Raw genomic sequence first — 25,767 nt, 5'->3', positions numbered from 1 at the left:
GGACGAAGTGTACAGAAGTGGCCACCCCTCTGAGATCAATAAGCCATTTCCACTTGGATACACTCGCTAGATCTCTTTAACGTGGCTAAAAATGGCCTTTGCACACAGAGAACAGAAAGACAAAGGTTTAAAAATATAACCCATGTTGTTTTATTGCCATTTGTTGTTTCGTACAGATGTTCACAAACATTGTGCGGATCACTCGGATCTAACATATGGATCGAAAATGGTATAAAAACAATGCATTTGGAATTACTCATTAGCAGTGTACGGGGTGCTCAGGTTTCTCCGTCATGGATCTTTATGGCTCAAAAAATTCATACAGATGCCCTAATCGATGCACCTCTGAGATTTATGGTATGGGACGACATCCTGAGCGACCCGGTCCACTTTCTTTGGTCTAAAGTTCGTAACTCAACACTAGCTTGATGACTATTTCAAGTTTGCTGCTGATTTTTGACATACAGTACAGTCACGCACATTCGCTCTTTTACATGTAGTGGCATCAACAAAAACAAAAGATATGAAAGTATACAAATTTCCCATGTTAGACAAATGGTTATGCATAAATATAGCTCAGGCTGTCGTACAGTGCAGTTACTGTGATGTTCAAGAAACAGTTTTGTCATTCTAGCACCAAAATCACTGTTTACAGCCTTTGAAAACAGTCCAATGTTGCTGGTCGATGCAGTAAACTACAGTATTATTCATTTAGATGATCGATGGACAAGCTCATGTAAACAGTGACGTCGGTCACGTAGAGCTCAGTGACAGTAAATTAAGGACACGGTGATCATTAATTGTCCGTATTCAGAGGAAAAACAAAGTCAACAGCTCTTAAAGGCTATTTATCTAATGTTTACAAGTAAATATTTGGCTTGGCAATCTTGATGCTCGAGAATACAAAAAGAAGAAGAAATACAAACAAAATCTACATTTCACTTTAAAATATACAATTAAAATTTTCAACAAGCTTTGATAGTATTGATTTTTCAGCATTGAGACAGTACAAAAGACAATCACACACGAAATAAAAAATAAAACACAAAAGACCTTTGAAAATGTCACGTTTGCGATCCACAAATCAGTTCGTAGTACAGCGTAAGTTGGAATCTTAGCACCTTGTTTGCTCGCGGTTACTGAGAAACTAAGAAACTAGGGTCGGTTTGTCATCGTTCCCACACTTGAAAATTGAAAATGTGTGTTTGCATGTCCATATCTATCTGGAGTGTTTTGGAGGACGGCTTGCCAAACAATCCTTATGTACCATTGAGACTGCACGTCTCCAGCTGCAATCAAAAATGGCCTCTGGTTGATTTACCCAGCAGGCTTCCAGTTCTCCATTCGTATGTGCTCTGTTTGCCAAGCACATCTTTGTCAAATACACCGACAAGAGCACACAAGTATGGAGAAGAAAATGGTTCAAATGTGAATGCCAAGTTTGTGCAACATCACATGCATATTCTAAAACCCTTTGGACAGTCGTTGCCATTTTTGGAATGAAAATGTCCCTGATTAAATACGCAGAGAAGGCCCTGTGCAAATTTTGAGCGTTTAGCACCACTCCTGTCCTAACTGCCGTACATATATTTGTGTGTGTAAAATGAGGTAACGTGATGTGGCAGCTCATGCAAACACTCCAGAAAGTCCCAGAAATCTTGTGTAAAAAGACGCATTTCAGTTTCGAGAACCACAAGCCGTTTGAACCCTCTCGTCATTTAAACCTGAAAAATTGCTGCAGTCCTTTGTGTGACCTTTTTTTTTTTTTCTTCAAAAACGGTACAATACTGGACAAATGACTCTAAATACTGAATGGAATAAACTTTGACCCCAGTTTGCACTGAGATATCGAGGTGAGTGAATGGTCATTATATATTTCTTCATCTATAATGCATCGTTTTTATGTGCACTAAAGACTGAATGTCATTACATGATGATTTTGACAACTGTAATAGCCGTACTAAAATTAAATCGTCCTTACGACTGATATTTCTGATTGTCCCTCTGGTAAAAGTGGGTGCTAATGCTAGCGCTAACGCACTTCTGCTAATTTAAGGTGGTGTGTATATATACATATTCCACCCAATCTGGTGGAGTCGGTGGGGGCTGACATGAAAGGACGGCAAATAAAAACAAACCCAAAACATGGCGGTAAATGGACACAGTCTCTCAGAGCCTACGCCCTGCAGTGAAGGGCACGGGGGTCAAGGGTCAGTCTCAGTGCAGGTGGATGTGCAGCTTGATGCGCAGTGCATCGCCGATCTCGCCCAGCAAGTAGTCGCTGTCATGTTGGTCCTCCATTTGCTGAAGTTTGCGTGGACCAAACAGACGCAAGCTGGCGATCTCCAGGCGGTACAAACCTGGAGGGGGTGGTTTTCGGCCCAGTCGCAGAATGCTCTTCCCGTCGCGACGCTCCAGGATGCGGAAGTGTTCGCCATGGTTTCCGTGCGTTATGACGTAGCGCACATGGTGCTCAAGTGGCTCCAGGGCTGGAAGCAACTCAAGTAGAGGTTCCTTGTTTTGCAGTTGCGCCAGACTGAGGTTCATGGGGATAGAGGTCTGAACATCCATGCTGGCCAAGCTCACCGTCTCCTGAGGGCAGGACAGAACAGTTGGAAACCTTAGAAGATGCTTCTGATACATTTTGACTTAAGTCTATCATACCCTTTCAGGGTTAGCAGTGTGGCCATATTCATAACAAGACAACTAAAGAGAGACGGACAGTACTCAAAAGTACCTTGAGCTTATTATCGCCAGTATCACGCCTATGGCGACCTTTCTTTCCAAGGTCACCGTTGATCTTGCATTCATAGCAGGCCTCTGGTGACAATGACTCTTCGTCATCCACTCCCTCTGAGCCAAACTGACCCTGGAAGCCCACTCCTGTGATGCAGTGCCTAGAAACGAAAAAAGTGAAACATTAATACATTCTTTGGGCTTATAAATTTCAGGGAAGGGATTTCCAAATCTTGCTTCTGGAGGGCCAACAACCTGTGGAGCAGGGATTTACAACCCCGCTCCTGGAGAGACACCGTCCTTGCAAAGTTCAGTTCCAATGCTGCTCCAACACACCTGTCTGTAATTATCAAGTAACCCTGAAGATCTTGTTTAGCTGGTTCAGGTGTGGTTGATTAGGGTTGGTGATGACCCAGGAGCAGCGTTGAGACCCCTGCGGAGTCTAGCGCCAACTTGTTTCAATACACCTGCCTGTAAGTTTTGGTAATTCTGAAGACCTTTTATAAGCTTGGTTCACAATACTTGGGGCTGAAGCTAAACTCCACAGGACAGTGGCGCTCAAGGACCAGGTTGGACACCCCTGGTTTAGGCCTTGCCCAAAATTGTGCATTTAATGTGGACTTGCTGTCTTTGCTTGCATAGGTCTATGGCAGGGGTGTCGAACTCAGCTCCTGGAAGGCGGCAGCCCTGCAGAGTTTAGTTCCAACACACAAACCATGTAGTTTTCAAATAAGCCTGAAGGATCTGATTAGCTGGATCAGGTGTGCTTAATTAGGGTTGCATCTAAACTCTGCAGGGCTCCGGCCCTCCAGGAACTGACTTTGACACCCTTGGTCTATGGAGTCCTCAATACTGTAGAGTAATCCGTTTTAGGATTCAGAAGGGTTCTTGCACCCTTGTTGAGCCCATGCTGGTGCGGACTCCACACGTTTGACAATCTATGTAGGAGTGCATCACCAAAATGTGAACTCGGAAAAGGGATATGAGTGGAATTTAGGACAGGACCTTTAAGTTTCAGGCGAGTATATGGTTCTAGACTACATGGCAAAAGGATGTAGGCATCCCCTTCCATTCACCAAGGAAAGACCTGAACACTTTTGAACTCTTTATAAAGTAGACTATAAACTAATCCTGTCACAAAGAACAGTAATGGAAGTCATTAGCCATGTTTCCACTGTCGGGCCAAAAGCGGGCGTGCTAGTGCATGCCAGGGCCAGTCGCGTTTCCACTGTCACTTCCGGGGCTTGATTGTGCCTCGTCAGTGCTTCCTCGGGGCCAACGGCCAAGGCTTTTTGGCCCGCCAAAAACAATGGCGGAGTTTCTCCATGTCTGGAGAGCGTCAGAGTGGGTCATTTACATAACACCAGTATTATAGACTTTTAAAATAATTTTAGCTCAAAACTCACTTTCCGACAGCAGTGAGTGTTTGAAATAACTTCAGTTTAAGATCCGATGTGGATTATTATGATCACCATACAATATAGAAATATTTAGAAGCGACGCAAAGGACTGTGCGCTAACCATTACCATAGTAAATACGACTGCTTGAAGAAATCAGACACATCACAGGCTATCAGAATTGTGTATTTATTTAGTAACATTTTATCTATCAGTAAGTCTCGTCTCTTTATACCTGACTGTGTGATGTTCATATTTAGCTCCATGTATGTTATAAAATATAGCCTATCATAATCATAGTTTTTCTTCGGGAGCTCCCTCTGCTACTCAGGTCGTATTTTTGACGGAAAATTATAGAAATGATCATTCTTTCTAAATGTGATGTATACTGTGACTACAAATAAACAAAAACAGACGCAACTGAATAAATGTGTCGTCTTTTGTGAAATAACGGTTAATACCACTTTATTGCTGTGTGGCTAATTTTCAATCCTGACAAATTAATTATGATCAATGTATCACTTTGTAAAACTGGTAAAACATTGCTTTTGGATTTAAATCTTTAAGTAAAAACAAAAAATGCAACAAAAAAAAAGCAGCTTTTATCATACTCGTTTTGTGATCTCGCTAGTTCCAGTGATTTTATTTCTGATTAGTTTTCCGATAAGTTCTCGAAATGATGGGGTTGAACTGGTGACGCTGTTCCAGAGAGGCGTGTAAAGGGCAGGTTTTAGTGAAGCGCTGAGGAGCTTCTGGCCCGACGGTGGAAACGCAGTGTGATTTTTGGGCTCTGTGCTACAGGTCCGAGGCTATTAGCCCCGCTCGGCCCGTTGAAAACACTGGCTTGCACTGGCCAGTGACTGGAAGCAAATCCTGTGGTCGTGTTCTGATATCATACAGAAAGTCTTGCCAATGATTTGGGATGGAGCTAAACCCTGCAGGACCGTAGCCTTCCAAGGCCAGAGTTGACCTCCCTGCTCTATAGTGTACAGAATGTTAAAACTATTTGGGTGTCCAGTCCTGCTCCTAAAGGGCCACCTTCCTAGACTTTAGCCCTTGAACTAGCTAGTGAAGGTCTTCAGGATTACTAGAAACATCCAGGTGGGTGCGTTGGAGAAAGCTGGAACTGAACTCTGAAAGAAAGTTGTCCTCCAGGAGCAGGAATGCACACGGCATAAACTCTGGTAATCCAGTGGTCAAATATGAACAGGCTAGCCTAAGTACTCACCCTTGTCCTGCTCGGTAGAAGCCTCCGGGACATCCGCACAAGTATCCGCCGTCTGTGTTGGAGCAGCCATAGCTGCAGGGGTTATTGTTCTGGGAGCATTCATTAACATCCTGGCATCCACCAGCAGAGGGCTCAAAGTCGAAACCTGACGGACACGCGCACTTATAGCTGCCCAGAGTGTTATAGCAAGACGCAGACCCGCAGACTTGGTTCCCGGCGCATTCGTTCTCATCTGGGTGGAAGGAAGATGCAGAAATTAGTACAACTGTGCAACTGAAAATCACTTTTCATCTGCGTAGAAATACTTACCCACACACTGGTTCCACTGGTAGTGCTGAACATAACCCTGCGGACATCCGCAACGAAATCCTCCCAGCATATTCTGGCAACCGTGTTGGCACCGGTGGTTTCCACCGCATTCATCGACATCTGTAAGAAACCAAAATCAGGTTAGCATGTGATTCTAATATATGGTGGCATAGATTGTGTTAGTGCCCGTCCACATTCTTAGCGGTGTTGGTTCCGTAAGTGTTTTTTTTTTTTTTTTTCAATCGATCTTCCCTTTGGGATTTTGAAAAATGCTTTGTTAAAGCATTATAAGCCATGAACCAGACCGAACAATTCCATGAAGCATTGCAAATGACAATCTGAAGCCCAAAGTATACTTTGGCCATTCATGATCCGTGACGGTCCGCACACTGTCCGTGTGATGCAATTTTCGTAATCAGAAGTGTCCGCGGACATCCGTGTACAACAGCGCAGACGTGAGGTGAATGTTGAGACCGAACGAGTCCACAAGGTGGTACTGTGATGTGTTGAATAGGCTTTGAAATAGAGACCTGTGAGCATGCAATTTCAGCACTGCGGTGAGTGGATTCTAACTTCTAACCTTCTTGGATTCTAACATCTGATTGGCCACTGCGTTCCAGAAATCTGAGTCTGTGATTGGCTACATTGCGCAACCCTTTAAATACGTGTTATAAACAGAAACTCTGCCTAGCTTGCGCATGTTAATCATTTTAATGTTAATATTAGTTGTTCTTTTTGCTTTTGTTGCAACAGATAAATAACAATTTATGTTTTAGACATTTTGATTGGATCACTTCTATTTTGTGGGAGTCCCGCGAATAATTTTATTCTCCCGCATCCCGCCCGCACCTGCACTCGCCCATCAAGAGTTGTCCCACACCGCACCCTGTTGCATTGGGTCCCGCGGTACTCCCGCGGGAGTGCAGGTCTCTACTTTGAAAGCCACGCTTACACGGCTGTGTGCGAGACGGAGTGGAACACGGAAAAACTACACCCGGACCTTAAAAAAGAAAGTGAAATTTGTATTTAAGTTAGTGCTGTCAATCGATTTAAAATTTTTTACTAATTAATCAAATTTTTTCTGAAATTAGCCACCTAATTAATCCCACCTAACATTTAAAGTTTTTAAATATACTTTTATATTGTAATAATTTCACATTCAATCTTCAAATGAATGTAGAAACAGCATAAAGAGAGTATATTTTTAAGATTTGTTTAATGGCATTTTTTTGACTAAAGGCCACTGATACCTATACTACTGATGTCTAGGAATTTTTTTTCCCCCCTTAAGGCGAGACACTGCAGGTGAATAGGGTAAAAACAAATAACTAATAGTTATCGCCTTACTTACCTAGTTCATTGATTACATTGATAATTGCAAAACAATTTTGTATTACAAGTTTTCTAAAATGTTCGGTTTAAATATGCAAATGAGGCATTATTTAATTAAATATGCGATAATTTGCATACATTTCTAGTACAAAAATCTAAACACTGGATGAAGTCAGTTTAATTTTTTTGACAAATTTTGGGTATCTCATTTCCATAATTCAGAAAATACTTAGAACAGAAAACACTATTTTCACCATTTTTGGGGGAATAAAATGTTGTATATAATTAAGTAAATTATATGAACAAATCCCTCTGTAAAAATCTTCAGGATATGGACAGGAATAAAAATGTAAAGTTTGGTGTGTGTAAGTGCTACTGAAGTGGAGATTTATGGCTCAGTGTAGGAGACATTTTTTTTAAATATGTATTGTAATTGAAATCTATTGACACACATAGATAAAGTGCTATAAAAGAAATGCTTAACAGTGTCTTTTGGATGTTTTCTTTCCACTAGTCTGAAAAAACACTTTATGAAAAACCAAAAAGCCCAAAATCTCAAACTTGACCGGTGCATGAAAAAAAGTGTTTTTGCCTGCAGTGTCTCCCCTTAATATTTAACCATTGACTATTGTCATTTAACATTTACAGTATAATTGAGAGCTATCAATTTTAACATTTTATTAGACTTAAAAAAATAACTTCACATAAACCCATTATAATGACTGTCATTTTTACCTGTGCCCTTCAGCAGATAGGAAATGCATAGAAATTAAAGTTATCAAACACTAACTTCTAAATTAAATGTAGCTGAATCCTTAAAGCTACAAAAATTATCGATTTCCTCTTTTTTTTTTTTTTTTTTTTTTTTTTTCTTTGATTAATAGACATCACAGCAGCTGGGTTGTTAGGTTATTTGGCTGCTATTACTTTAAGAGCTGCCGCTGCTAAACATGATGCGAATCTGACAAGCATGCTCGTAATTTCATTCGTGCATTAATATGAAATGATACAGGCTACAGTGTGCACCGCCGTATTTGTGCGTGCAATTGAAGAGCACATGCTACGAGCACAGTATAACGTCTGACAGGACAGGAAAATTCGTTTTTACTGAATTATGGCCAGACAGCATCTCATCTGACTGCAGTTCACTGTTGTTCTATTGAAGCTCCTCGTCACCTGTACCGTTTCCGCACTCGTTTAATTTGCACCTTTGATGTGCACGTTCTGCGTCTAAATAAACGCAATTGTTGTCAAGAAAAAAAGAGACAGAAGCAGCAGTTGTGAGTAGGGTGGCCAACCCTAGCTCTGCACTGGCATTAATCGCGTTAAATATTTTTAAATGGAAAAAATTAATTGTCTGCGTTAACGAGCTAATTTTGACAGCTCTAATTTGAGAGCGGATCGATTACGTAATTCACAGTGCTTTGTGGCAGTGGGCGGGGCTAAAGTCCTCTGTAGGCGCGATTTGATCACCACAACGGTGGTATTTTCCATAAAGCATCATGGGTAATGTAGTTTTAAGACAAATTCCACTGTTAAACATGATTATAAAATTGTGATATGCTTCAAGAAAAGCATATACCAGCGATTAGCTAACAAGCAATATCTGCACTGGCGCTTAGTGCAAATACATTTCAAATGGGCTCAAAATGGGAAACCTACCGTCACAGTTGAGTCCGGTGGTGTCCAGAGAGAAGCCCTTCTGACACTCGCAGTTGAAGCTGCCAGGGGTGTTGAGGCAGGAGGCGCGGGAACCGCATACATTTGGCTGATTGCTGCATTCGTTGTTGTCTAGGAGATGAAGCATGGAGGCAATTTTAGCTCCAAATGACCCGCTCAATTATTTAGTCTCTGGGCTAGGCATGTTAGTGGGCGGTTTGAGTTCATATCACTCACCTATGCATGCCGTCTGGTGCTGCGTGAAGCCTGAGGGGCATTTACAGGTGAAGCCACCGATCGTGTTGACGCACAGGAACTGACAGTTGTGTTGCTTGGTTGAGCACTCGTCCAAATCTGGGATGAAATAAGCAGTTTTTCATATTAGCACACATTGGTTTGATCACTGGGACGGATTATTGCTATGACCAGATTTTTATCGCAGCAAGGAAAAATCTACGCATTAATTATGAGCTAACCTTTGCAGGTCTTCCCATCAGGCTGTAGGATGTATCCTCTGGGACACGAGCACAGGTAACTGCCTTCGGTGTTTTTGCACAGGAAGTTACACGGTTTGGGCGACTGAGAGCACTCATCCATATCTAATTGAAAAGCATCAAGTATTGCATCAAAAACAGGCTTTTAGAACCGTATCACACTTTATTGTCTTAAATAAGGGTTACGGTGAGCGAGGAGAACGTACCGATACAGGAAGTGCCAGTGAAGTCATTGGTGTAACCCACGTTGCAATGGCAGCGGAAAGAGCCGACACTGTTGATGCACTGGCCGTTCTTACACAGGTTAGGCATCACCTCACACTCATTGATGTCTGCAAAAACACAGTGGATATGGTAAAAAAAATCCAAATATGTATTTCTACATCTAAAAGAAATGCCTGAATTTCAATTAAGTACTTCTAACTAAACATCTATAGCACTTTTTATTTAAAAACAGTACTAATATTAATATTATAACAATGATAATAAATTAAATTGTATGTATGTATGTATGTATGTGTGTGTGTGTATATATATATATATATATATATATATATATCTATCTCCACATCCAAACCAAGCAATGGTTGTGCTTTTTGTATAATTTGTACGTTATTATAGTGACAAATAATTCACTAAAATATGATTAAAAATTTTTATTAATGTAAACATTCATAATTATAAATCTAAAAATAAATAAATATTTTCTAAATGTATATATTTATTAAATACATTAAAATATTGGCATGTCATAAATAATTTTTTCAAATATCCATAAACTTATCTGACATATTAATAGAAACATGAATATATTAAAAATATTTCCCATGTACATTACTGGTAAATATTCACATCCAATATATTTGTCAAATTATTATTGTAATAAATAATTCACTAAAATAAAATGATAAACACATTAATGTAAACTTTCATAATTATAGATATAAAAATAAATCTTTTCTGAATTAGTTTTTAAAGATTCACACTATTTACATTTGATATAAATAATTAAATGTATTTTAAAAAATGTATTTGAAATATTAATAAAACATGAATATACATATACAAATATTTCAAATATATTGAAATGTCCCAAGCACTTTATCATATATCACAAATAAATTATTAAAAAATATACATATTTGATCGTTTGTCCAAAAGGTATTATAATAACAATTTATTACAATAAATTATACCAATTTAAAATATTAATTAATGTAAATATTCATAATTATAAACAAATATGAAAAGTAACACATTTTCTAAATTGATATTTAATAAATACATTTATAAATGTATTAAAAAATAAAAATATATCATTCAAAATAATTTTACACATTTAATTGTTCATAAAATATCTGTTGAGCTTGCGCATCATTGCATTGGTCTAAAAGAAGCTACTAATCTTTATTTATTATTATAAAGATTGATCAGCTGTTGTCATTTTCTCAGCTGTCGCTCAATGAAATCTCTTCACAATCATTCAGAAGATCTGAGATGCCTGACCTCTGCCGTCAGTGGTGTATCCGGGTCCGAGCGGACACATCTTCTTGTACTGGATGGTGCCGGGCAGAGGACAGAGTTCACAGAGCGAGCCCCAGCCGCGGCCGCCGTTACAGCAGCACTCCGACTTCGTGACCGTGTTTCTGTTGGTGGACGACTGCTGGCACATCGTCTGCAGGACCTCCGTGAAGCAGAAGCCCTTCCTGTTATCTGACAATCGCAACAGGCCAGTTAGACACAATTATTCTAATTTAAAACCAAAATTGTGTATTAAATGATTGAAAACTGGGGATTTGATTCAGTTTTAGCATTTGGTTTCATGCGATTTGTGCACACGTATCCCCATTTATTAATTTCACAAAAAGGGACAGTGTACATTAATCAATATTCATGAATTAGCCCGAAGGCTAGTTTTCATTGGTAGTCCCTTTGCTAGATGGGAAATATAAGAGAAATAGAAAAACAACAAAATACAACTCTCTAAAATACAATTAAACAATAGATTATACAAAATAATAATAAGTGAATAAAAATTATATGTTAAGGCCTGTTGTCAGCCGTGCTCTGATTGGACGCTGGCTCTTTCAGCTGTGTTCTGATTGGCAGCTGACTCTTTCAGCCGCGTTCTAATTGGCCGCTGGCTCTTTCAGTGGTGTTCTGATTGGCTGCTGGCTCTTACCGATGCACTCGGTGCCCGTGGAGCTCGACTCGAAGCCCTCGTTACATTCGCAGCGGTAGCTGCCCACGGTGTTGACACAGCGGCCGTTCTTGCAGATCCCCGGCTTGCTGCGGCACTCGTTCAGATCTGCCAGAGAGAGAGAGATGATCTGAGATGACTTATGCAACAAGACAGACGGCAACAGCACCATGAGCACATGCTATATAAATGTGACTAAATTACTTGTGTAAATTTAAATTATATCCAGTATGATTTAAATTATATCCAGTATAATACAGAAAATGGTTTGGGTAACATCAAATAAAAATGTTACAGATTTTAATTGCATAATATTGGACAAATTTTGCCTATTATATAATTCTATAAAATATAAATAATTATTCTTCTTTTATTATATTTCTTATTTATTTTACTTGCTTTTATATTAATATTGCATAAAATACAAGATTATTTATTACTATTATTATTATTATTATTATTAATAATAATAATAATAATACATAAAATATAAATTGTATGTATTTGTTTTATGCTGATTTTGCATACAATTTTAAATGTTGTTGTTGTTTATTATTATTATTATTATTATTTAAATGAATGTTAATTTATCCTAGACAATATAATTGTTCAAAATTATATCACTACATTCTCAATACTCCAATTTACATTAATATAATGTAACATTAAATTATTATTATTATTATATAAACATTACTTACTTACATTTACTTACATTTAGCCTAGTAAACTTACATTACTTACTTACTTGCATTACTTGCATTTAGCCTAGTAAATAATTTGACAAAATACAATAGTTACTTCAGTCACTCCAATTTATATTAATATTGCATAAAATACTGAATTAGTATTATTACTATACAGAAAAATACAATATTATATATATAATTTTAAAAATTAATTTAGCATATTTATATAATAATAATAATAATAATAATAATAATAAATTCATATTTCCTGCATTATTATAAATTGGAGTAACAAGACTGTAGTAATTAACTATTGTATTTTGTCAAACTTTTACTAGGGTAAATGTTTTACATGTTTTTAATAACATATGTATAATAATAATTTAATATTTTATTGAAAATGCATGTTAAAAATAGCCTAGTAAAATAAATTAATATTACATAAAATATTAAGTTATTATTATTATTATTATTATTACTAAACAAATATGATATTATGTATTTGTTTTATAATAATAAAATAAAATAAAGCATTATTATTAAATGAATGAATAAATAAATAAATAAATATTTTAAAAAATGCATATGCAAAACATTGAAATATATTTTGATGAAATACAATATTTACAATATTTACTACATTTAGTTATGCCAATAAAAACAAACTTATTAGTCACTATTAGTTTCTGTAATATTCTGGTCTTTTTCACCAGTTTTCTCGTCCACCAGTTGAAAATCATGAGTCTGTTCTCTTGAATTACTGTATATTTTTCTGATGACGACACACAGGCGTCGTTCTCTCTTTAGAGCTTGAGCGAGTGTCTCTCTCTCTCTCTCTCTCTCTCTCACACACACACTCGCGCTGGTTTCTCACCCATGCATCCCTCTCCGTCGGGCCGACGCGTCATGCCAGGCGGACAGATGCACATGAAGGTGCCGATCTGGTTTTTGCAGGCCATTCCTCTGGAGGCGCAGTCGTCCAGCCCCTCCGCGCACTCGTCCTGGTCTGCAGAGAGAGAGAGAGAGGAGTAACGATTATCACCTGCACTCGTGTGTGTGTGTGTGTGTGTGTGTGTATAATGGTATAATGATGTCATACAGACCTCGGCACATCCGGTTGTCGTCGCGCAGCACGTATCCCGTCGGACACATGCACTCATACGAGCCGAAGGTGTTGACACAGCGGAAAGCGCAGAGCAGCGGGTTCACCGCACACTCGTTAATGTCTGAACACAGAATAAAGACGAACACACAGATCGTAAGAGAAAACAACCTCTTTATGAATGCAAAAAACTATTTAATTTATTTTCCAGTAGCAACATCTAATCAACTTTTTAAAAAAAACATAATTTATGCAAAAATGCAAAACCCCTATAAATTAGGGGTTGACCGATATGTGTTTTCAGGGCTGATACCGATTATTACAGATCAAGTAGACTGATAACCGATATATATGTCTGGCGTAAAAATAAAAATAACATGGGCTCTGATAAAACTTTTTGTTAAATGCTTTTGAATAATTTTATAGGCAAATGACCGATACCGGTAACCATAAAAACACTTAATATTGCCGCTGATAATCGGCCAGGCCGATAATCGGTTGACCCCTACTATAAATTGTGTATCTTTAAAATGAAGCTTCTTGGGTAAATAAATCTGGTATTTTATAGGAATAAAGTAAAAAAAAAAAAAAAAAAAAAGTACACACACATACATATAAAATATATTAAAATAAAAAATATTAAAATTTAAATTATATGATTTTTTTTAAAATAAAATTAATCTATTTGAATTAAACAGTCATTAAAATAACTAAAGTTATTATAAAAATTAACAATTTATTAATTCTATAAACACTTTATTAAATTATACATTTTTTAAATTCAAAAATCAAAATTAAAATGACTAACATTTATCAAATTTAGAACATTTAATTATGAAACATTTTCAATGATCAAAATTAAATATGATAAAATTCTTAGATATTTCTTATTATTTTTCTAAATATGTTTCTATTGTTAAAAAAAAAAAAAATATATATATATATATATATAAGTATTTTTAACATCAGAATATAAAAATGTTGTCATGTGTTTATTATTCACATATATTGTGGAATACAGTGTAGCTTATCTCCTGCCCATACCTTCACAGGTCATCATGGGTCCGGGTTCGAATCCCTCTTGACAAGTACACTCAAAGCCACCAGGAACGTTTGAGCATGTGCCGTTTCCACAGGGGTTTCCGATCGAGCACTCGTCCGTATCTGTCCAATCAACCATCAGACCATCAGAAATGTGCCGTAAATAACCCACATAACTAACAAGTTCATCATTTGCTTGATACTTTGCTTTTATTATGTCGTAAACCTAAGGGATTTGAACCCACAACCTTCCCGCAGTGATCGAGAAGAGGGAGAACAGAGTGAATTCAGGTTAACTGGGACACTTTTAGCCAGTCCGAAGCAGAACTGGTCTCAATGAACGTGAGTTTCTGGTGAACTCACCCACGCAGTTGACGCCGGTGTAGTCGAGGTTGTATCCGAAGGGACACTCGCAGCGGAACGAGCCGTCAGTGTTGATGCACAAGCCATTCCCGCAGATGCCTGGGTTCTCCACGCACTCGTTCATGTCTGCGGAGGCACACGGGACGTTAGGACGGGGATTGTGGGAAGGAAACGTGCTTTAGTTGACAAAGTTTAACCGGTTTTCTTACCCTCGCGTCCCTCGGGTCGCGGGACAGCCTCGTGACCATACGGACACAACGTGTGGAACGCAGCTGCGGGAGAAAAACACCACAAAATTACTCTGATATTATAAAACATACAGACACGTGAAGGGTCTGATTTCTCTAAGTGCAGTTATTAAAGTAATTGTTAAGTGCAATTATTAAAGTTTGACATACTAAAATTTTACTATATAAAATATACAAATATATTTTGTATTCAATTATTCAATTTTTAATTAAACTATTATAATTAAAATGACTTTTTTAAAATAAACTTTAGAATGATTTTTTAATTTTATAAACTGATTTTTATTACGATTCAATTTTTGTTAAATTAAGTGATCAAAATTTAAATGACATAAAATATATATATATATATAATTTAAATTATTTATTGATTATATAAACCCTTTTTATTAAATTATTACATTTTTGGTTAAATTGTCAAAATTAATATTACTACACATAACATAAAATGATTTATTAATTATATGAAACAATTTTTTATTAAATTATTAACTTTTTTGTTTAATGAAATGATCAAAATTAAAATGGCTAAACTGTATCTAAAATCTAGAATGATGTATTAATTATATAAAACTGTTTTTATTACATTATTCAATTTTTTATTAAATTATCAAAATCAAACTATTAAAATGTATATAAAATTTAGAATTGTATTAAATTATTCATTTTTGGTAAGTGATCAATTAATATAATTTTTTAAATAAAATTGGGAATGATTTATTAATTATACAAAACATTAAATTGTTAAATTAAATTAAAACAACAATTTTATATAACATTTCAAACTTAATAAATCATTTTTATTAATAAAATGACAAAAGTTTCTTATTAAATTTAGAATGACAAACAGACATTTATATGAAACGGATAGTTTGTAAATATTTTTAAATTAAATTTCACTAAAACTTAAAGCTACTTTTAAAAAATAAAAAAATGTAGAATGTTTTATTCTTTATATACATGTCAAATATGTCAAACTGACCAAGAATATCTTTTAAAAATGTTACCAAAAAAAAAACAACTGAAAGTATACATTATCTTATAAATGCGAAAAAATTCAGATCACTAAAAAACATGAAATAATTAACTAAAGATTATACTGTTTTTGCTAATATAGGTAATGTTTACTTATACATTACTAATTTACAAATTTAAAGGGATAGTTCACCCAAAAATGAAAATTCTGTCATTAATTACTCAGCCTCATGTCGTTCCAAAGCCGTAAGACCTTCATTTATCTTCGGAACACACATTAAGATATTTTTGATGCATTAGGAGAGCTCTCTGACCCTCCCATAGACAGCAAGGATCCTGACACGATCAAGGCTCAGAAACGTAGCAAGAACATCGTTAAAATAATCCATGTGAAATCAGTGGTTCAACCGGAATTTTACGAAGCTACGAGAATACTTTTTATGCGCAAAGAAAACAAAAATAACGACTTTGTCTCCTCCCTATAAAGGGGACCCTATAGCGCCATTTTGCGTAACGTATGTACGCGGATACGTTGTTTACATTCAGATCAAAGTGTAAACAACGTATCCACGTACATGCGTTGTTTATGTATGTGATACTCTCAAAAATGGCGCTATAGGGTGACGTGGAGGGCGCATAGAGCAAAATCGTACTAATGCACGTTACTCCAATAAAAATTACACGACTATCTTTGAAAAAGTGCATAATGTTTAAAATGATGTTTATAAACCATATATACTTAATTATGTAGTTTAAACAATTAGAAACAAAAAGCATCATGTATGTATGTATAGTTTAATACTAAGGACCGAAAACCAGTGGGATGCAGAAAAACCGCCATAAAGTCTCGAGTCATGTTTTTAAATGCTGAACTTACATTAATTTCCCATGGCTTTCTAAACATGTGGCTCTCTTGTGCGAGACGCGAGTGCAGCAGTGATAGATGTCCCTCTAGAAAATGTGATAAATATCCGTTCTGTGTGAACGGCTTGGTTTCAGTTTTGAGGTAAACAGCATCTTCTCCGCATTGATGTTCTCTTTTTCCGCAATATTTTGAATGAGCAGCGCCGCATCCAGTGGGTTCAACTGGATATGCTAAAAAAAGCATTAAAATGCAATGACACCTAACGTTACATCGTCATCGCGTCTTGTGTGCCACTGATAAGGCAGCCTGACGGACACCTAAAATTCGAATTGCAACGTTTTTTGCATTCGAATGTGGATTTTTACTTTAAATTCGACGAATATTCAAAATTCGAATTTTTTTTGACAGCCCTATTACTGTCTATGGAGGGTCAGAAAGCACTCGGAATGCACCAAAAATAAGGGGAGTAATTAATGACAGAATTTGTATTTTTGGGTGAACTATCCCTTTAACATTTACTGATTTAACTCATTAGAAATAGATTTTTTTGTTGTGAATATATTATAAGGAGGAAATGAGTGTAGTTTCCTTCGATTGGACATAAATCATCATCTGTGGTGCTCTATATATGCACAGTGTGTCATCAAAGGCAGGAGGGGTTTGTGTGTGCCGTACCCTCGGTCTCGCGCGGGCACAGTTCGCAGGGGTCGCCCCATCCCTCGCCCGGCAGCAGGCTGCAGCAGCACTTGGCTTTGGTGGTGTTGAGCGGTTTGGGGACGGAGCATTTGCCTGCTTCAAAACGTGTGAAACAGAAGCTCTCGCGTGTATCTGACGACAAAAACACACATTCATGTGAGGAAAATACATGGAAATACTCAACACAGAGCTGCTAAATACAGTAATATACCTCACTTTAAAGTGTATGAAAAAATAATCATTATAAATAACATATTGTATAAAAAATAATTTAAATATAATAATATAAATAAATAAAATCATTTTATATATATTTTTATAAATATTTTACGTAACGCATAAATTTATGCTAAATACAACTAATAAAACACCCTATATTATCTAATGCAATTGCAAAACATATACTTTATGTAAATAAAATATTTATTAATGGCAACGTATTATATAAAACATTATAGATACATGTAGTATTAGTATTTTATAATAAATAAACTGTTTAAAATATTCATACATATTTATACTTCAGTTTGACGTAATAAAATGTTAAAATCTCAATTATACAAAACACTATTAATTTTTTCATTAAATTAAATGATCAAAATTACTAAAGTTTTTCTTGTAAAATGTAGAATGAGTTATTATATAAAACTATTTTTAATAATTCAATTTTTGTTAAATTGAACTATGAAAATTACTAAATTTTATACAATGTAGAACGATTTATTAATTAAATGAGACCATGATCAAAATTAAAACATGAAATTTAAAATGATTGATTAATTAAATAACATTTTTATAAGTAAATATTTTTAAAGTTTTATGTATAAAAAAATAATGTTAAATATATAATATCGTGTACGTTATGTGTATATATAAAGACACACATACAGCACATATTTTGAAAATATTTACATGTATATATTTATATTCATATAAATTATATAATGTATAAATTTATTTAATATATAAACGTAACATTTTCTTAAATATATACATGCATGTATATATTTATATATATATATATATATATATATATATATATATATATATATATATATATATATATATATATATATATATATATATATATATATATATATATAAATAAATAAAATATATATATATATATATATATATATATATATATACACATATATAAATAAATATACACCGTACACTCACATATATTATGTAAACAAAAACTTTTATTTTGGATGCGATTAATCGTTTGACAGCACTAGTACTAAAACACAATTTCACAATTGCAAAATATCAATATTTAACCAAGTGAATAACTATATATATAATTTATATTTCATTTATAAATTCACACAACTACACTAGAATAATTTATTAAACGGATTCATACGATAAAAATCCGCCATGTTGCGCACAGATCTATTTAATAAGGTAGTTCACTTAAAATAATAATAATAAAAAAAAAATAATAGTTAAAACAGCAACATAATATAATAAAATAAAATAAAATAATGCTTATAAAAGCAGACTGATATGATGAAATGCGTGTTTCTCACCGAAGCAGCGGCGGCCGTTGTCGGACAGCACAAACCCGGGCTGACAGAGGCACTGGAAGCTGCCTGGTGTGTTTTTACACGTGCCAAACTGACAGATGTTGGGCTCCACGTTGCACTCGTTGATATCTGTGCGGGACGGGACGGGTCAGTGCTGCTCACAGGGGTGGGTGTGTGTGTGTGTGTGTGTGTGTAAATAAGTGAAGCTCTTACCCACACACTTGTCGTTCTGCACCTCGTATCCAGGCGGACAGATGCAGCGGAACGAGCCGTCCAGATTCTGACAGGTTCCTGGCTGACAGGCGCCCGGCAGCGTCACGCACTCGTTAATATCTGACACACACACACACATTATTACATAACAGTCCTGCACAACACAAGACATGATGATCAGAGCAACTAAACTACAGCAAAGATAACAGTCTGAAGAAGTCTTTAAATGACTAATAATGCTTTGATAACAGGGTGATGTGTTTTTAAATATACAAAAAAAAAAAACATCTAGGCAGTGTTTGGCACACAAATTTATCTAAAAGTAGTGGTTAAATATGTATCTGAAAAATAAAATATATAATAAAATATAATATGGTAACACTTTACAATAAGGTTCATTAGTTAAACATTAGAACTAACATGAACTAACCATGAGCAATACATTTGTTACTGTATTTACTAATCTTCGCTAACGTTAGTTAATAAAAAATACAGATGTTCATTGTTAGTTCATGTTAGTTCACAGTGCATTACCTAATGTTAACAAGATTTTAATAATGTATTATTAAATGTTGAAATTAACATTAACAAAGATTAATAAACGCTGTATAAGTGCAGTTTATTATTAGTTCATGTTAACTAATGTAGTTAACTAATGAACCTTATTGTAAAGTGTTACCGATAATATATATAAAATATGTATAGATTATATTTGTACATTTATATAAAATATAAAAAAGTGAAATACTTTTAGTATAAAATCTATAATAAATATAATAGATATGAAATATGTCACCCTGTTATCTAATTCAATTGCAAAATATCAATATTTAAAGGTAATATTTATAAAACAAATATTTTAAAATTAATATTTATAAATATCTATTTTTATTTATAAATGTACACTAGGTACAACTAATAAAACATGAAACATTATCTAAAAATAATACTTTAAAAAGTAAAAAGTATATAAAACATAAAATATTACATATACATGTATATATGTGTGTGTGTGTGTGTAAAATGTATACATCTTATTTATAAATATTTTTACGTAAAACAAATTTTGCTAAATACAACTAATGAATCACCATTTTTCATTTAATTTAATTGTAAATTACCAACATTTAAATAAATTAATTCTATATTTTATTTATAAATTTACACTAGGTAAAACTACTAAAATGACCTACTTTATCTAGATAAAATAATATTTATTAATGACAGTGTAATATATAAAATATATTAAAAAAAATAGTAATATGAGACATATTATAATATGTGTACATCTTATTTATAAATATTTTAAGTAAAACTAATAAAACACTCTACTTTATCTAAACAAATGCATATTTATGAACATCTAGAATTTATTTATAAATTTACACAGCTAATAATATGCTATTTATAAATTGCAACACATTAAATAAAACACAAAATGTGATTAATATCAATGCATTTGTAAATTGCTAACAAAACGTGGGATTTTTATTTTAAAATAAGGAGTGTGCTCACACTTATTTTGACAAACTGTATTTTATATTAAAAAAGCATCGTTATTTCACTTATTTGGTCTACGTCTTTACAAACACAAGATGCGTTTCTGAAATAAAAGTTTTCCCAGGAGGTCTGCAGTTTCCTGATCAATGGTATGGATGTTGAGGTGTTTCATGAACTACTGGATCGATAGAGAGGTTTCAGCCGGAGAGTGTTGATCTGTACAGTAAGAGTCTCACCGACGCAGTTCTTGCCGTCCGGCGTCAGGTTATATCCGTCCAGACACAGACACCTGAAGGAGCCCATGCTGTTGATGCACTGGCCGTTCCTGCACACCTGACTGGCGTGAACGCTGCACTCGTCGATATCTGAACACACACACCGCACACCGTTAACCCTTCACAGTCAGCACACCATTAACCCTTCACAGTCACTCCTCATAATAAACCACCTCTGCTTTCATTAGATTATCATACGTGTATGCATAGATTAATACACATAGAATCAGTAACAAATGATGATCAGTATTGCGAATTTCTGTGACATTTTGCAATTTTAACTAAAATGTTCATAAAACATCCAAAATATGATTACATTATTTTTGCATGCACATTTTAGTTCATATTTATTTTATTTTCAAAATGTTTGAAGACTGAACATTTTGGACTTAAATTATTGCCTAGAATTATCTGTAAAAATGTAAAAAAAAAAAAAAAAAAAAAATTTGTTAAAAAAAAATTAGACACATTTCTGTACAGTATTAAATAGTTAATTATATATGTGTTTAAATGGTTGAAGTCAAAATATAAAAAAAGTTTAAAATATTAAGATAAAAAATGAAATTGTGTTTTGATTAAAAAACATTTTAGTCTTTCCTGTTGACAATATGCAAATGTATTTACAATATTAAATTAATTATGTATTTAAAGAGTTTAAATGGTTAAAACCACAATGTAAAGTTTAAAATACATTTAAAATTGTAAAGTTTCGTTTTAATTGAAGGAAACATTTAAGTCTTTCCTGCTAATATGCAAATTTATTTACAATATTAAATAGTTAATTATGCATTTAAAGAGTTTAAATGGTTAAAGTCACATTATAAAAAGTTTAAAATACATTTTAAAATAGTAAAGTTTAATTTTGACTAAATGACAAGAAATATTTTAATTAAATTTTGAAATTATTTCCTTTATTCAAAGTGAACCTTTCCAATTTTCGAAACTTTTCTAATTTGATTTTAACCATTTAAACTCAAACATTTAAATACATAATTAACCATTTAATATCAGTGTGCATATTATCAGCAATAAAAACTAAAATGTTTCTTTTCCTTTAATCAAAATAAAACATTTTAGTCTTTAATGCTAATAATATGCACTTTTTTTTTTTTAGATATTAAATGGTTAATTACGTATTCAAAGAGTTTAAATGGTTAAATTCACAATATAAAGTTTAAAATTCAGCTTAAATTGTAAAGTTTCATTATAATTAAAGGAAACATTTAAGTCTTTCCTGCTAATATGCAAATTTCTTCACAATATTAAAGTGTTAATTAGGTATTTTAAAGAGTTTAAATGGTTAAAGTCACATCAAAAGTTTTTAATACTTTTAAAATCGTAAAGTTTAATTTGATTTAAAAGATAAAGGAAATATTTTAAAATTATTTCCTTTCCTTTATTAAAAATGAAACTTTTTCTAATGTGATTTTAACCATTTAAACTCACATTTTAAAATGTTTGTATATATAAAAAAAACATTTAAATACATAATTAACCATTTAATATCAATGTGCATATTATCAGCAATAAAGACTAAAACTTTTATTTTCCTTTAATGCTGATAATATGCACATTTCTTCGCAATATTAAATGGTTAATTATGTATTTCAAGAGTTTAAATGGTTAAAGTCGCTTAAAAGTTTCATACTGATAAAAACAACATGTAATCATATTCTTTATGGAAATATATTATTAACAGGTTTCCAGTCACATTATGGTCGCTCTATAAGTGTCCAGAAGCTGTAGCAGTTGTAATATCTGTGTTTTGATGTTTTCTCACCCATGCAGTCATTGTTGTGCGTGAGCTCGAAGCCAGGGAAGCACAGGCAGTTGTAGGAGCCCACGGTGTTTTTACAGGTGCCGTTTCCACATGGCTGCCGCTCACACTCGTCGATATCTGCCAGAGACAGTGAGATTCAGCCGATCAGACACGATTCAGAGCAGCGGACACGTGAAGAGCCCTGCAGACACTCACCCATGCACATGGTCTGGTCCGGCGTGGTCTTGAAGCCGTTGTGGCACAGACAGCGGAAGCTGCCCTGAGTGTCGATACACTCGCCGTGGCTGCAGACGTTCGGGATCTCCTGACACTCGTTACGGTCTGACAAAACACGCCACAACAACAGTTACAGCCAGCCCTTTACTGGAAAACACTGGGATTTATAAAGCCACAAAATCAGCCAGAAATGACACTTTATGAACATATAAAAATGAAATAAAATAAATATATAAATATGAAAAAGAACAAAAAATTAGTAATAAAATACTAATAAACAAAACAATGCATTTAAATAAAGAAATGATTAAGTAGACATTAAATAAAACAAAGAAAAAAGTGGTAACACTTTACAATAAGGTTCATTAGTTAACAACATTAGTAAACATGAACTAAGAATGAACAATACTTCTACAGCATTTATTAATCTTAGTTAACGTTAATTTCAGCATTTACTAATGCATTATTAAAATCACAAGTTGTGTTTGTTAACGTTAGTTAATGCACTGTGAACTAATATGAATAAACAATGAACAACTGTATTTTCATTAACTAACATTAACAAAGATGAATAAATATTGTAATAAATGCAGTGTTCATTGTTTGTTCATGTTAGTTAATACATTAAATAATGTTAATAAATGGCACCTTCTTGTAAAGTGTTACCAAAAAAGTAATTAAATAAGCTGTCATTAGGTGAGTTAATTTTTGAAGGTGTGTCATTTAAACTCAATTTACAGAAAATAAATCAAATTAAAAATAATTTAAGCAGTCATTAGATGGGTTGGTTTTTGCAGTTGTGGAATTCAAATTCAGTGTCTATTTGCATGAAATAAAATAAAAATATAATAAAAAATAAAAAGTAATTTATCAGTCATAAAAATAAAAAAAAAATTAAATAATTTAAGCAGATGTTAAATGTTTTTTTTTTTTTTTAAAGATATGGGGTCCAAATTCAGGGTGTATTTAATTTAAATAAATAATAATAATAATTTTGCATAAAATAAAGTCAAAATAAAAAATTTAAATAAATAAAACAAAATGATAAATAAGAATAATTAAGGAGTCATTAGTTGAGTTGGTTCTTTTAAAATGTGGCTTTCAAATTCAGTCTGCATTTAAAAAAATAAATAAATGTATGTAAATAGTTTTAGATGCACAGATATTTGTGAATTTTATGCATTTTATAATGAACCCCATTTGCATAAATAGCAATAACATTAAACCAGCACATATTGTGCCTGCTAAAGTTGTGCAAGTGGTTTCGTGCAAAAAAAAATTCTCAAATTGTGCGCAATTAATGCCTACTTAAATTTTTATTTTATTTTATTTAGCCTGAATTTGAATGCCACAACTTCAAAAACGAACGCATATAATGATGAGCTTGAATTTGTTTTATTATTTTAGTTTATTTGGTATATTTGCTAAACGGTGGCGGATGCTGTGAAACCCCGGAGTAGAACTCACCGACGCAGGCTCCGCTGGGCGACAGCTTGAATCCGGCCGAACACTCGCAGCGGTAGCTGCCGGGGATGTTGATGCAGTTGGCGTTTCGTTGGCACAGGTTGTCACCGCTGTTGCACTCGTCGATATCTGTGGCGAACAGACGGCGTAAGTCAAGAAATACGACAGCGATCTTCAGTACAGAGGCAGTCACGCATCGGTACCTTCGCAGATGAGCAGGATGTTGTTGTAGCTGAAGCCCATGGGACACTCGCAGCGGAAACTGCCGATCTGGTTGATGCAGACGCCGTTCGCGCAGATTCCTGAGATCTCGCGACACTCGTCGATATCTGAGGGGAATATAAACGGGCTGTTCGTATGAAAGCGCTCACGCAGAGCTTATGTTGATGAAGTGAGATGTTTCAGGCGACTCACCGATGGGTTTTCCGGTGAGAATGTCGATGATGAAACCGGGAGCCTGATTTCCACAAAGCAGCTGGTACTCGGCTGCAGGAGACACAAAATAAACACACATCAGTGAGACTATAATCAGTGCGGAGACTGAATTTAATGCCACAGCCTCAGAAAAACAAGACCCAAATAATGACTGCTTAAATTATTTATATTTGAAGAGTTCAGATGCAAAAGTGCCATCTGAAATTTTCTTCTAAAATGAGTATTTTTCTCAGGCTCCTACGTTTATGTTCAGTTATTTCACTATAATGGCAATGTAAAGAACCTATTCATTGCCATTAAAGTGAAATTACTGAACCTACACACAGGAGTCTTTTACAGGCTTTTACAGGCTTTTGCATCTGAACTAGCTTGAATTTCAATGCCAAAAATGATTCATATTTGTATATTTATTTTTATATAGTTTTTTATTTTATGCAGTGATGTGCAATGCATTTTATTCTATTTTATTTTGACTTGTGACTTTGAATGCCACACCCTCAGAAACAAAGACCCAAATGATTTTTATTTATATATTTATTTCCTATTTAAAATAGTAGTCTAAATTTTAATGCCATACCTTCAGAAACCAAGACCCACCTAAAATAATTTCACTGCTTAAAAATAATTTTACAATTTAATTTAAATTAAATTAAATTTAATTCAAAAGTAGCCTGAATTTTAATGCACACCTTCAAATAATATATGTATATATATTCATTTCCTATTTTATTATTTTACTTTATTTTTTAATTAATTTTTACAATTTTATTCCATGCAAATGGAGCCTGAATTTGAATGCCACACCAAGGCCTAATTTAATTTAATTTAATTCAAAAGTAGCCTAAATTTTAAACCAAGACCACCTATAATAATTTCACTGCTTAAAAAGTATTTTACAATTAAATTTAATTTAAAATTTAATTTAATTCAAAAGTAGCCTGCATTTTAATGCACACCTTCAGAAACCAAGACCCACCTAAACAATTTCACTGATTAATAATAATTTTACATTTATAT

General features: G+C 34.0%; 1 protein-coding gene across 3 annotated transcripts in view; it reads right to left on the bottom strand.

Annotated features, from left to right (window-relative positions):
- Window positions 1-126: 126 nt before the first annotated feature.
- The window catches only part of fbn2b (fibrillin 2b), an 80,635-nt gene continuing 54,994 nt past the window's right edge, over window positions 127-25,767 (bottom strand). For all 3 annotated transcript variants that reach the window (XM_058760000.1, XM_058760001.1, XM_058760002.1), the window contains 24 exons: window positions 24,730-24,801; window positions 24,519-24,644; window positions 24,319-24,444; window positions 22,831-22,956; window positions 22,636-22,752; window positions 20,817-20,945; window positions 19,081-19,200; window positions 18,871-18,996; window positions 17,315-17,467; window positions 14,761-14,823; window positions 14,552-14,677; window positions 14,192-14,311; window positions 13,149-13,271; window positions 12,920-13,051; window positions 11,339-11,464; window positions 10,663-10,869; window positions 9,363-9,488; window positions 9,139-9,261; window positions 8,900-9,016; window positions 8,666-8,794; window positions 5,672-5,791; window positions 5,363-5,594; window positions 2,738-2,897; window positions 127-2,592 (listed from right to left, as the gene is read on the bottom strand). In XM_058760000.1, the coding sequence (XP_058615983.1) occupies window positions 2,218-2,592; window positions 2,738-2,897; window positions 5,363-5,594; window positions 5,672-5,791; window positions 8,666-8,794; window positions 8,900-9,016; window positions 9,139-9,261; window positions 9,363-9,488; window positions 10,663-10,869; window positions 11,339-11,464; window positions 12,920-13,051; window positions 13,149-13,271; window positions 14,192-14,311; window positions 14,552-14,677; window positions 14,761-14,823; window positions 17,315-17,467; window positions 18,871-18,996; window positions 19,081-19,200; window positions 20,817-20,945; window positions 22,636-22,752; window positions 22,831-22,956; window positions 24,319-24,444; window positions 24,519-24,644; window positions 24,730-24,801 (3,374 nt within the window). In that variant the 3' untranslated portion in view covers window positions 127-2,217. The remainder of the gene's footprint in view (window positions 2,593-2,737; window positions 2,898-5,362; window positions 5,595-5,671; window positions 5,792-8,665; window positions 8,795-8,899; window positions 9,017-9,138; window positions 9,262-9,362; window positions 9,489-10,662; window positions 10,870-11,338; window positions 11,465-12,919; window positions 13,052-13,148; window positions 13,272-14,191; window positions 14,312-14,551; window positions 14,678-14,760; window positions 14,824-17,314; window positions 17,468-18,870; window positions 18,997-19,080; window positions 19,201-20,816; window positions 20,946-22,635; window positions 22,753-22,830; window positions 22,957-24,318; window positions 24,445-24,518; window positions 24,645-24,729; window positions 24,802-25,767) is intronic.

The sequence above is a fragment of the Onychostoma macrolepis genome, chromosome 22 (genome assembly GCF_012432095.1).
Source record: "Onychostoma macrolepis isolate SWU-2019 chromosome 22, ASM1243209v1, whole genome shotgun sequence".
Lineage (NCBI taxonomy): Eukaryota > Metazoa > Chordata > Actinopteri > Cypriniformes > Cyprinidae > Onychostoma > Onychostoma macrolepis.
Note: the sequence above shows the minus strand (reverse complement) of the source record. Positions and strands in the feature narration are given on the sequence as shown.